Source organism: Lipophrys pholis (assembly GCF_963383615.2).
Source record: "Lipophrys pholis genome assembly, chromosome: 20".
Lineage (NCBI taxonomy): Eukaryota > Metazoa > Chordata > Actinopteri > Blenniiformes > Blenniidae > Lipophrys > Lipophrys pholis.
Genome location: NC_137648.1, coordinates 8,068,414 through 8,080,377, shown reverse-complemented (window position 1 = coordinate 8,080,377; position 11,964 = coordinate 8,068,414). Strand labels below are relative to the sequence as shown.

General features: G+C 42.0%; 1 protein-coding gene across 5 annotated transcripts in view; it reads left to right on the top strand.

Annotated features, from left to right (window-relative positions):
- Nucleotides 1-86: 86 nt before the first annotated feature.
- The window catches only part of relch (RAB11 binding and LisH domain, coiled-coil and HEAT repeat containing), a 30,952-nt gene continuing 19,074 nt past the window's right edge, over nucleotides 87-11,964 (top strand). For 2 of the 5 annotated variants that reach the window (XM_080489010.1, XM_080489009.1), the window contains exons 1-11: nucleotides 87-617; nucleotides 5,293-5,382; nucleotides 7,852-7,923; nucleotides 8,068-8,123; nucleotides 8,299-8,412; nucleotides 8,597-8,791; nucleotides 9,235-9,329; nucleotides 9,805-9,931; nucleotides 10,094-10,251; nucleotides 10,955-11,030; nucleotides 11,125-11,220. In XM_080489010.1, the coding sequence (XP_080345136.1) occupies nucleotides 161-617; nucleotides 5,293-5,382; nucleotides 7,852-7,923; nucleotides 8,068-8,123; nucleotides 8,299-8,412; nucleotides 8,597-8,791; nucleotides 9,235-9,329; nucleotides 9,805-9,931; nucleotides 10,094-10,251; nucleotides 10,955-11,030; nucleotides 11,125-11,220 (1,536 nt within the window). In that variant the 5' untranslated portion in view covers nucleotides 87-160. The other 3 variants (XM_080489011.1, XM_080489012.1, XM_080489013.1) reach the window with 3 other exon arrangements.

Genomic DNA, 11,964 nt, shown 5'->3' with positions numbered 1-11,964 from the left:
GGGCGGGTTTTAGTAAGACTTCCCTCCTATTCGACCAATCACGGACTCGCATCCCTGCCCCTCAGCAAAGCCACCTCCCAAACCTCGGCTAGCTGGATTTCCATTCAGGAAGAAGCGGCTCTTATTAGCTTAGCCAGCTAAATATCTTTATAGTGCAAAAATGGCGTCGATCAACCCGTTTAATCTGAGTGACTCTGAAGAAGAGGCTGAGCGGCGCCCCAACGAGACGGTTGACACAGAGAGGAGCCCGAGTGACGGAGCGCCAGGGCCGCCGCCGGGCAACCCGTTCTCCCCGCCGGCGGACGCCGAGCCCCCGACGCTGCTGCTGTCTAGCAACCGTACGAGCCCCAGCGGTGATGTCGGCATGTCGGCGTCGGCCGCGGCCACCTCCGCTATGGCAGGCAGCTCCGAGTCGCGGGTCTCTGTGGATGTCATCGCCGCACAGCTCTTGCGGGACCAGTACATCCTCACGGCCCTGGAGTTTCACACCGAGCTGCTGGAAGCGGGCAGAGACCTACCGCGACTGAGGGATTATTTCTCCAACCCCGGCAATTTCGAGCGGCAGAGCGGCACCCCACCTGCCAAAGACCAGGTGCTCGGACCCGGGGGACCGCTGAGTAAGTACCGTCAGACGCTCCCGGTGCGAGCGATCAGCTGGGTTTGTCGGTAAAGACGGTGTGTCACACGATTAGCCTCGTCGCTAGTTAGCGTTAGCTCGAAACAATTGGTTTGCAAGCCAATCGATGTTGTGATCTCCGCTGCCTGCACCTGCCCTGCTGCTCCAGGCCGCAGGCAACAAGCATCAACACCGGGTCAGTACAGGATCACTTCGGGATGATAGGTTTGTCTGTGACAAAACGATGACTTATGAAGGTGTTCACACTGGCGTGTTCCAGAAGCCTGAATGTACACACACCTGTTTATCTCTTCTTTAGGTCAACAGGAGGTGAGAGGTCGGGATTATTTACAGAGGGTGCATATATAATCTCAATTTGATGCTCTAGTACATGTAATTACTCCATAGCAACTAGATCAGACTTTGAATACAAGGCTGCATTTAACAAGAGTTTAGTAGTTTTGTTTGCAATATCTCAAGGGTGTGTTTTTTTTTTTTAATATGCTTTGCGTATCTAGTAATTTTTTTATGGAATAGTCAATCATCACATAGTGGCCTCATGTCGTATTGGCTCCTAAACACACAAGCCATGCAAATGGTTACCATGGCCACAAATATCAACATTAAATTAGCTTGGGGACTATGTTGATTTACAAGTAAATAAATCCTTATATAAACACATCCTCTTAGGGAATCATGTAAATTGACACAAATAGAAAAATATATTCTATTTTAGAACAAATCAGGTTTTTTTTCCTGCTTTATTGATGCGTTCTTATATTCATATTTCTTTTTCAGATACTCAATGATTAGTGGTACAGTGAATTTATTTTTCGCCGCACTTAATTAAACATAATGAAACAGGTATTTGCAGATTCCTTCATGTATGTGCTATTTCAATACGAGGTATTCATTTCTTGTCATTTTGAAGTAGGCAAATCATTTCAGTTTTGTGTTGAAATTGATTCGCCTCCAATATTGTGGTTAAAGGTTTTTTATCATCTTAGTGCAACAGAATCATTTTTAATGTTTCTTTGAAATGTTCTTCCTCATCAGTGCAAGGATTCAATTCATTGTTTAAATCTGCAAATAACTCCGACTATTCTTAGTATGTCTTGTCAGCAGCACCACAATTTTGTTTTGTTACAGTTTTGATGTTAGCAGAAGAATAAGGCTCGATGATATTCTTTCATTGTTTAAAGTGCTGGCAGTTCTCCATCTGTGTGGCGTGTAGGACTAGAATAAATCCAAGTGAAAGCAAGCATATTGTATTATAACCCAGAAGCTTTTACCTCACTTTGAATGCAGTGGCAATGGACAACAACCTGATGTCTCAGGAGCCTGTTGTATAGTCTGGATTGTGGGTCTTGGCACCTGGCCTGAGGCTCGCTTCCACACATGGCAGCTTGTCAGATTCTCTGCATCCTTTTCTTGACAGTATGAAATCCCGGCCCGCACAATTTGGATATACGTGTTAGAAACCACAGCAACAACCAAATGTGTGACATGTGAGTGTTCGTCTAAAGGGTCTGCCTGCTTCGGACGAACCCCCAGAAGGTTTGGAGCGTGGCAACAGGATGAATGTTTTATGATGGCGTCTCCGATAAATGTGACAAGACCTGACGGCTCCCTTGTTGTGATACTGACAGGAAAGGTTCCTCACAGAGAGGCGGAAATGTTGCTCTCGGTGGCTTCTGATGAGAAAAAGTCAAGTTTGAAAAACCATGTAGAAAGTGCAGTTGACAATGAGTAAATATGGGCGATGGACTCAACCCGAGGCCGTGTGAGTCTTCTTCCCACCATAATCTGATAACCGAGGCCTCATGTGATCAGTGGAATGATGTTTTTTCTCAGGAATTCCCTGTTGCATTGCAGCATTTGGTACTTTAAAGAAGGTAAAACAAGGGCTCTCGCTATTTAAATGTTTTCTCTATTACTGAGAAGTGAATTGTTTCGATGTCCACTTTAATTGACAAACACTGTTAGTACCGCACATTGCCTCATTAGAGTTTGTACACAATGTATAAAATAACCTCCAACTTAATTTACTTATTGTGTCATAGCTCATCTGTTGATCTGCAATATGGGATTAAATTTGCTGTGTTACTAACTGTGACAGGGAACATCGCGATGGCCACGCAGTTGTCATAAGACATGAAACGAGATTTGTGACGGTTGTGAGCAACTGATTCGACGGTTTGAAAAAAGTGTGAAAAGCCAGCTGCCATGGATTGAGCCATTACTAATAAAGGGGGGGAAAAAACATGGATCATCTTATTCTGTACCACTTTTGATACACCCTGGACAGGTCACCAGTTCATCTTGTTCTTCCATGCAAAACAAAAGGGAAAAGCCTACAAGTCCAAAGCAGCCAGCGCACAATGAAACTGATGTGATTAAGCACACACAATGTGATTGTAGTGGGTGTGTGTATGGATAATGACTGTGTAAACAGCCTCATCTGCAGGTGTTGCTTCAATCCTCATGACACCGCGTGGCATCTCACACCGCCGTGCTAATTGACGGCAAGAAAGCATGAATGATTGCCACCGGTGGTCGGACGTGTCATGTGACTTGGATAGCTTCTGTTGTAGTCTTGCAAAATGGCCACATATTGTGACGACGGTGACTTTTTCCAGATATCAAACGTTCGGTTTTCCACATAAGTCAGAAACAAGAAATATCGAAAGTTTATTTCAGTTTTACGCTTGTGTGGTGGATTTTTAGGGTGTTTTGCGCTGGCCTAGTACAGGTCTGATCATTTTCGCACAGTGGTAATCCAGGTCAGCATAAAGAGGTTTGATCACATTTCAGAGGTTCTCATTGTCAGTCTGGTGAATCTAATTTGCCAGATGAGTTCCTATTCCAAATAGATTGTCACTTGGCCAAGTCTCAAACTCCCTCTCGGGTCTTTCCATCATCTCCTCTGTCCAGGGCCGGGAGCTGGTATTGTGTGAGAAGGTGATTAATGATATTGTGGAGGAACTGGCCAGGCTCCTGGTTGTTCTGGACAGTCTCCCACCAGTTGCCTGTTCATACCTCTCTGCCTTTCATTAGGCTGTGTGTAAGTGTGTGTCTGCAGCCTCTGGTGGCTCTGTGCACGTGTTTATGTGCATGCACATGTAGCTTAGTGCATTATAGGTTATTGGTGTTTGTCGTCTTTCCTTAAAGCCATGCCAAATTATTTTATATTTTCTGACAGCCATAGCCTAGTTTTATTCGAAAGAATTTTGAGATGATTCAGTGTGTTCAGTACGTTTGATCAAGTTAGTTTGTGAATTTTTGTTAATGTTCTCACAGGTTTTTCTGTCTTCCACTGCACTCTTTGATCTTTCTGACCCACCCTTTCATTCCATCTTCATTACTGCATTTTAAAGCAGTGTCCGTCTGGCCAAAACATCCCTCCTGTTAAATTTCAAACAGCTTGTTGGCTTCCTCCCGACAATCCATTTTTCTTTTTGTGTCCAGGTTGCATCGGCTTGATTTCAATCTTTTATTGTTTCTGGCCTGATCCCTCATACCTCTCCTAATCGCCAAAGAATCTCTTTTATCTTTCTGCTTGATAAAAGCAGAAAAGGGCATTTCCTTAAATCCGGCCTCTCCTCGTGGAGTGATCCGTCACAGCCCGGGACAGCACATGCCAAGGGCGTGCAAAGTGAAAGGTCAACCAGGAAGATATTCTCGTTTAGTGCAATACACACAGAGTGTACACTCCTGCTCATTACGGAATTACTTTTTTTCTTCACGCCTGCAGGCACCATTGATCACCCGAATGAAATACTGACAGGCTAAGTCCCCAAATAACAGGAAGTAAGGAGAGTTGGAAATGTTCTCCACGGGAAATGCAGTTATCCTGACTGCCAACATGTGACACCCACACACCTGTCCTTTTTATCTCCTGAACTTCAAGGTAGATAAATACGGGATTAAGTAAAAAAGATAATTGATTGGCAGGTAATTAAAAAAAAAGTCAAAGGGCTTCTATTTTGTTTTTACCTGATTGACAGTTAATTTACTCAGATGTAGGTTCCAAAGTTAGTAAGACTAACAGTGACTGTGTTAAGAAGTCAGGACAGGTTAATTTTTTGTTATCAGTTGAATTACTGGCACCGTTCCTACCCTTTTACTGTGCAAATCCATTACTTTAGAGCGACGAAGGCTGCATTTGGCCTGACCTTCCACCCGATCTTGATATGAGAAAGCAAACAGGCCAGACTTACACAAGTTGCAGTGGAAAGAAAGCCAACACCATTGACTAAGCTACCAGGACTGCCTCGCTCAGTGAAATGTGAGCATGAATGTGCTTATTTATCAGCTTAATCTTTTCGTTGAATGAGCAATACTTTAGAAATCTCTATATTTCTAGGTTGTTGTTTGGTTATTTAATGGGATCTCTTCTAGATTAGGCAATATTAACCGTTTGTTTAGCTGTGATCCCTCCCAATATCCACTGCTTTGTGTGTGGATTGAAGAACTCTTTGTAACCTATATAGAAAGACATTCTGCTGTTGGTATGCGGTCAGCCTTGTTTAGCAAAAAAAACAAACCTGTACAGCATTTTTGAAAAATTTCAAGCATGTGTTGTCACTTTTTAAAAAAAAAAATTTAATTCCCATTTTAAATATCTGATTGCGATTGTCAACCTGTCTCACTGCTTTCTCTCTGTCTCCATTCAGATCGAGCGGGCAGCATCAGCACATTAGACTCTCTGGACTTTGCCCGTTACTCGGATGACGGCAACCGGGAGACAGACGAACGGGTGGCAGGTAAGACGAACCCCGCTGCCAGGACCAGACGAGCTCGTCCTCGCTTCCCCCGGGGGAATGTAAGATCCGGAGAGGAGATAATGGCTAAATGGACGAGCACCGCTGGAACATTGACGTCAACATCTGACAGCTCCACTAATCACTCTGACAGAAGTGTCTTAACTTATCATCATAGACAGCAAGGAATGAAAAAATTAATTTATTTTAATCAACCAAATATTTTGGTTTCCTGGTATTGTGGCGTTGCTCGGGAGGTAAATAAGTGTAGACGCTAAGCTAAAGGGTCTCAAGTTGTTTTCATGGTTTGGTTATATGCTTCTGTCTTTAACTCGGTTGCCTCCAACGGTCACACTTTCGAGTTGGCCTGTAGTATTTTTTGGTGCACGAACTGTCTGTGCAAGCATCACACTCTCTCGCTGTGTCGTGACGCACCGTCTGACCGTTTGAGCCGAATACACGTAACAGTTTCGCTTGACAGCGGTGAACCTGCTCGATTTGAAGACAGCTGCTCGCTTTTCATTGTCGTGCGATGCAGGTTCTATGCTCCTAACCCAAGCAAAGCAAACAAAGGGATCCTTTTTACTGTCAATGTAAGAGGAGAGAGTTAGTTTTTTTTTCCTGCGGGGAGGATCCATTTGAATCGTGATCTTTCCCTTGTCATAGTCACCAACATGAAGACATTATACATGACCCCCTCACTCAGTTTGGTCAGTCAGTGTGAGCAAGTGAGTCCCGAAAAGCCCTGAATCATAATGACTACGACTCGGATTAATGAGATTGTGCACGAAAGTTTAAATGCTTCTATATTTTGTGCTCTTTTTATTGCTCTAACTGCATACCCGCGCTTTGCTCAGTGTTTTAAAGTAGATCATTTCTTGCAGGAAAAAGAAAATTAGTTTTTTTCTAACCTTTAAAATCATTGTCATAATTATCATCGTCGGTACACATAAAGTACAAGCAGGAGGTTTTTCTTATGGAAGGGGGCATTTAACAGTTGACAACAGGATTAGAGACATGCATCAGAAAGCCACATTTTAAACCACTCAGCAGAGTTTTGGTAAGACCTCACACTTACAGAATACGCATCTTTTTCAGATCTCTATCGTAACCACCCTGCTCACTCTTCCCAATAAAGAGCCCTTCCCCCTCCCCCTCCCCCTCTTCCTCCATACCCCCCCCCACCCTCCACTCTCATTTCCCTCAACCTGTTTTTCTCGCCAAGTTGCCTGCCCACAGCTGTCTGACTCTGGGTTTTCTGGCTTTCTCCTGACGTTGATCAAACCCCAGTGAAATACTGGACAAGTCACTCCATCAAGACTAGATTTTTTCTTTTTTTTTTTTCTCTCCCCTCTTCTTGTTTTTCAGTTTTTGCTTTTCCATTTTGTTTGCGATTGCATCCTGTGCACTCTTGATCTGCTTGAGAAAACTCAGGATATTAGAGGGGCAACCGATGATTGACGTAACCATAAAACAGGATGTACACAATCATGCCTGCCAAGAATCTTTGTTGACATGATCATTTATAACGGGTATGGAAAGCCCATATTTGAATTTATTGTGAAACCGTGGACAGCATTACCTGAAACGTAATCTTAGACGTCAGTTGACTGAATTTGGGACAACAACAGGGTCAGATCACGTAGCAGATAATCAGTGCACAGCTATGCAACATAGTTCTCCTGCTCCATCGCTTTTTACTTTTGCCGTGTGTTTTTGATCCAGCGTGTCTGAAAATCTTGTCTGTTTAGTTCTTTCTACAGTGTTAGTTCAGCGTTCAAAACCTGGATTTAAAAAAGATTTATTTAAAAATCTGCTGCTTCTGATTGTTTAGAAACTCAGAAACAGAAACACGATTAACTGTTAAATTTTTTGTTTTTTTGTTTGTTTGTTTTTATTCATTTTTAATTTTTTTTTTTTCTTTAATTTTTTTTACTGAAAACGTAATCTGACCATGCCTGGAACCTATTTTGAGTATAATCCTAATCTATCGATAACATAAAACCTGGTCTTTACTTATTAGAAAGACAGAAGCTTGAAAATACCTGCGTCAGACAGCTCCTAGATTATTGAGATACACGTCTCGATTTCAAATCCACTTTTAATCACCTTCAGTTGCAATTTAAGTAGATTTTTATTCCCATTTGATAACTGAGGCACATCAGGCCTGCTAATGGGGAGGGGGGGAAAAAATGAGGGCAGGAAACCCCATCACCCGAGATGTCTCAATGACACACTTAACCAACATCCAGCCTGCTTTCCCATGATCCTCTGCTGCATGCATTTCTCAGATCCATGATTTGCATGCATCTTTTTTTTTTTTTTTTCTTCGTTGTTTTATTTTCTGACTCTTATAATCTTTTGTGCCGTTGTTTGTTTTCACACCCATCTTTTGTTTATTTGTTTGTTCCCTGTCTTTGGTTGGATGCATTCCTGTGTGTGCGCGTGTGTGTGTTGTCACTTCCTGTCCAGTGCTGGAGTTTGAGCTACGGAAAGCAAAGGAGACCATTCAGGCTCTGCGCGCCAACTTGACTCAGGCAGCAGGTGTGGCGTACTTTTAACTTCTTCTCCACCTCAAACCCTTTTTGTTACAGCTTTCTCTCCTTTTGTTTCTCAGAGAATTGCTTCTTGATGAATGATACTTGGGATCCTCTGAAACTCATGTAATATCTTCTCAATTTTTCTCAGAGAGCGAAGTGCCCTCTCAGGAGAGGAAAAACTTCAAGTCGAGTCCTGAAATTCAGGTGGGGAATTTCCTAAGTGTTGAAAATGCAAGGATTTGTGACATTTTCTCTCCTGCTAGAATGAATCCGGGATATTATATGTGTTCCTTTTAAATCTGTTTAAGGGCTTCCCTTGAAGTCTCTGAGTGAACAAGTTTACAGCTTTTCCTTTATTTTTTTCTTTTCTCCATCTCAGGAGCCGATACGCCCACTCGAGAAAAGAGCCTTAAACTTTCTCGTGAATGAATATTTATTAAAAAATGAATACAAACTGTCATCTATCACCTTCTCCGACGAGAACGACGATCAGGTAAACCTTTTTTTTCCGCCGCTTTCTGTTCAGAGACAAAGTGAATGTTGTCCACATAGCGATCACTTTACCTTTTTTATTTGTTCTTATTTCTATGTTGCTAAAAAGTTTCTCCAAAAATGCAGAATAGCGGGAAACCTGAAGAATTTGTTGTTAACCACATATTTTCCACTTCCCCTCCCAGGACTTTGAGTTGTGGGATGACGTCGGCCTCAATATCCCAAAGCCCCCGGACCTCTTACAGCTCTACAGGAACTGCGGCAGCCCTCTCCCTTCGCCTCGCGATGTGGCTGATGTATCCGTCGGGGTGGATTTTGGTGATCTTCCGGGAAACTGCATCTCTCAAGAAACTCCAAGGAAGCTCGATCTGACACAACAGGTGCGCACAGTAGACATTTCAGGCGCCTATTTTGCTGCCGATGCATCACACTAGATACCGCGAGTTCTTCAATTTTTCCTTCAAGCCTTTATATATGTGTTCAATAGGGACAACAGAGGTAATGAATACTGAAACTATAACACTGCATTTTCATCTTCTATGTGAAAATAAATGTTGTTTTGCAATCATAAGTGAACTAATAATGTATTTTATTCAGGCATTCAACAAAAGCATTATGATCAAACTGACGGTCACATGGTCAGACTGATTGAAAATCTGATTTCCACATTTGTTTGCACATGCTAAAGTTAAAAGATGTGAAAATGAATGGAACATAGTTCTAATTTATAATCCAATCTAAATTATGAATGACTCAGGCTTTTTTTTTTTTTTTTTAAGGCAAAACTGTGCATGAGTGTTGTTTTTTATTTTTCCTTTTAAAGCAACAAACGGAAGTCGTGCAAGAGTTGGAGTACCAGATCAGTCTCCTCAACAATGAGAAGCAAAGCCTTGCCGAGCAGATCAAGAAGCTGCAGAGGTGTGTTTGTGCCTATATATTAATTTGTATATAGTATTGGCTGAAGCGCAGTATTTAAAGGTGCTGACATTCTGATAGCAGTTAGTGCACATGTGGATTAAATGAGACTCCTTACCATTAATGCAAGAAGAAAATGAGCTGCCACAGATATCTGAGAAGTTTTAAAAGCGTCAGTCGTCACTGTTGCCATGAATGTTTCCAAAACACTTGGGCCATGAAAAGCAGTATTTTCCTCTCAAATTTATTGCTGCATGAAATTAAAGCGGAAACTCTCCTCTGATATAAAATTCCTAATTGCCCACATGGATTCAAGTTATTTTGTTTCACCACAAATCAGACATGTCGAGGCAGTTTCCAGAACGGCTCTACCACTGTTTTTAAATTGTGTGTCTAATTTGTTCGATTGACTTTGTGCCTCACTTGTAAAAGATATTATATTTCCTTGACCGGTTATTTTATTTTCTCTTTCTCACAGTGAGATTCAGACACTGAGGAGAACTGTCTCCTCTCCACCCCCGGCCTCTCTGGATGTGGGCTCCCAGAATATACAAAATCCCTCTTCCTCCTCTAACACAGCTTGCTCCACCAACTGTGTTTCTACGGTTTGTGATCCGTTTGAGAAGCACTCTTATTTATGTAGACACACACGGTAGTAATATAGTAAGTAGTGTGCTGTAATGAATAGAGCGATTAAAACTGATATTCCATTGTTTTATGCTCTTTTTTTTTTTTTTTTTGCTCTTTCATCTCCATTTGCTCCTCAGCTCCCGACAGATAATGGTCAGTATCTGGACATCCGGGACGTTTCTGATGCAGAAAATAGTCCAGGCCACAACTTGGCACAGAACATATCACAGCTTCAATCACAGTCCCAAAACAAGCTTAAGAGTCAGCCGCCGGTCCAGTTTGATCAGCCGAACAGGTGAGTGAAAATTCAGCCCTGCAATGAAGAAAACATGTAAATGCTCAAAAAGATCAATGCAGTCTAAATATGACTTGTGTTTGATGAATTAAAGAGCATACATTTCCCGTGTAAAATGTAAATTTTTCCATATGTTCCATGTAATTAATATGTTCTGTACTGATGAAGTCCATATCAGTGTAGTTCTTAAACTTCGCCACTAGATGGGAGTAGTTATCAGACTTTGTAGCCACAGTGGGCACAACAGCAGCCATGACGTTAGTGGGTGCCCTCTTGAGTTGGAATAGAGGTTTTGACAATCATTATTATTTTGCCCGCAACACATCAGTCCAAGTTTTATTTCAGTTTTCTTTTTTGAAGTTACAATTTACTAACCATGGTCTTGTGCCTCAATTATTTAGAAATCAAGTGGCCTTCTATAATTGTATTTTTAATATTACAAACAGATGTGGATTTACAAAATCTGGTGGTAAATATTTCTATAGAACTTTATTTTTTATTTTTTTTTTGATGGGCATTACTGTGATGTCTCTTGGTTTCACTTTTGTCTGTATTGTCATACATTGTAGTTGCAGTGGAGAGTTTGTTTGGCACAGACCAGTCCTCAAGCACGCAATGGTCAGGGCAATTTGCTGGGAGTGCCGAGAAACTGTTGCAGACTGTAGTGACTGTTTTTGGTCTCTTGTTGTTTGTGGTGTCTCAGAAAGTTATCTCCAGCCTTCCAGCAAGCCTTGCTGTCCTTCTGCAGAATGTGTTCCGACAGCCGCTTGGGAGCAGAGGTCAGCATCACACTCCTCGGGTATATCTAAAAACAGGTTGTTTTTTTTATTGCAGACAGCAGCTATATATAATGTTGCTATTGTGTCTCTCTAGGTGTCTCGTATAGCAGACAGCGAGGAGAGCGTGATGCTCATGCTGGGCCGATGCCTCCCCCACATCGTCCCAAACGTTCTTCTTGCTAAACGAGAGGTAAACCCGACTACCTCCCCCGTGTTCCCAAACTGTGGATCGTTTTTGTACTGTTGTCATCAATCCTTTTTGTCTTGAAGTACAATAGATGCACACAAAGCAGCAAGGATAAGCAGAGTTAAAATTAAGAGTCATTCTCACCTTACAGATCCCTAATCACTGTGAGTTCACACATTAGATGGAAATTAATTTCTAAAACATCAAGAGGCAAAGGTGCTACGTGTTGTACTGATATTAGTCTTACTGTGATGCATTTGCACAATACTTTTCAGATGCCGTTTTTGTAATATAAACTGTCAGCTTAGTGCCATTTAACAGACTAACACAGCTTATGTATCGCTTTATCGAGCTTAGGGTTGCATGTCGCTGATCCCAGCTGACTGGGGGCAGGATACACTTTGGATCGAGTGCCAATCCATCACAGGTCAAACACAGAGAGACAGACCGACACAATCACAAATACGAGCGATTTAGAGACAGCGGCTGATCACAAATACATATTTATTAGTAGTTGGTTTTTTTTTTTTTTTTTGTATTTTCAACCGAAGAAAATCCCGTGCATGTTCATGCAAACCACACAGAATGGCCCCCGGCCCAAGCCTGACTCTAAATATTCCCATTTTGGGGTGAAAGTACGAACCTCTACACCACTGTGTGGCCTCCTCTTAAACTGAGTTTTGGATATTTAGTCAAAACGAAGTCTCAGTGACTTTCTGTTCTTTGATGATGATTCATCCATTGCAC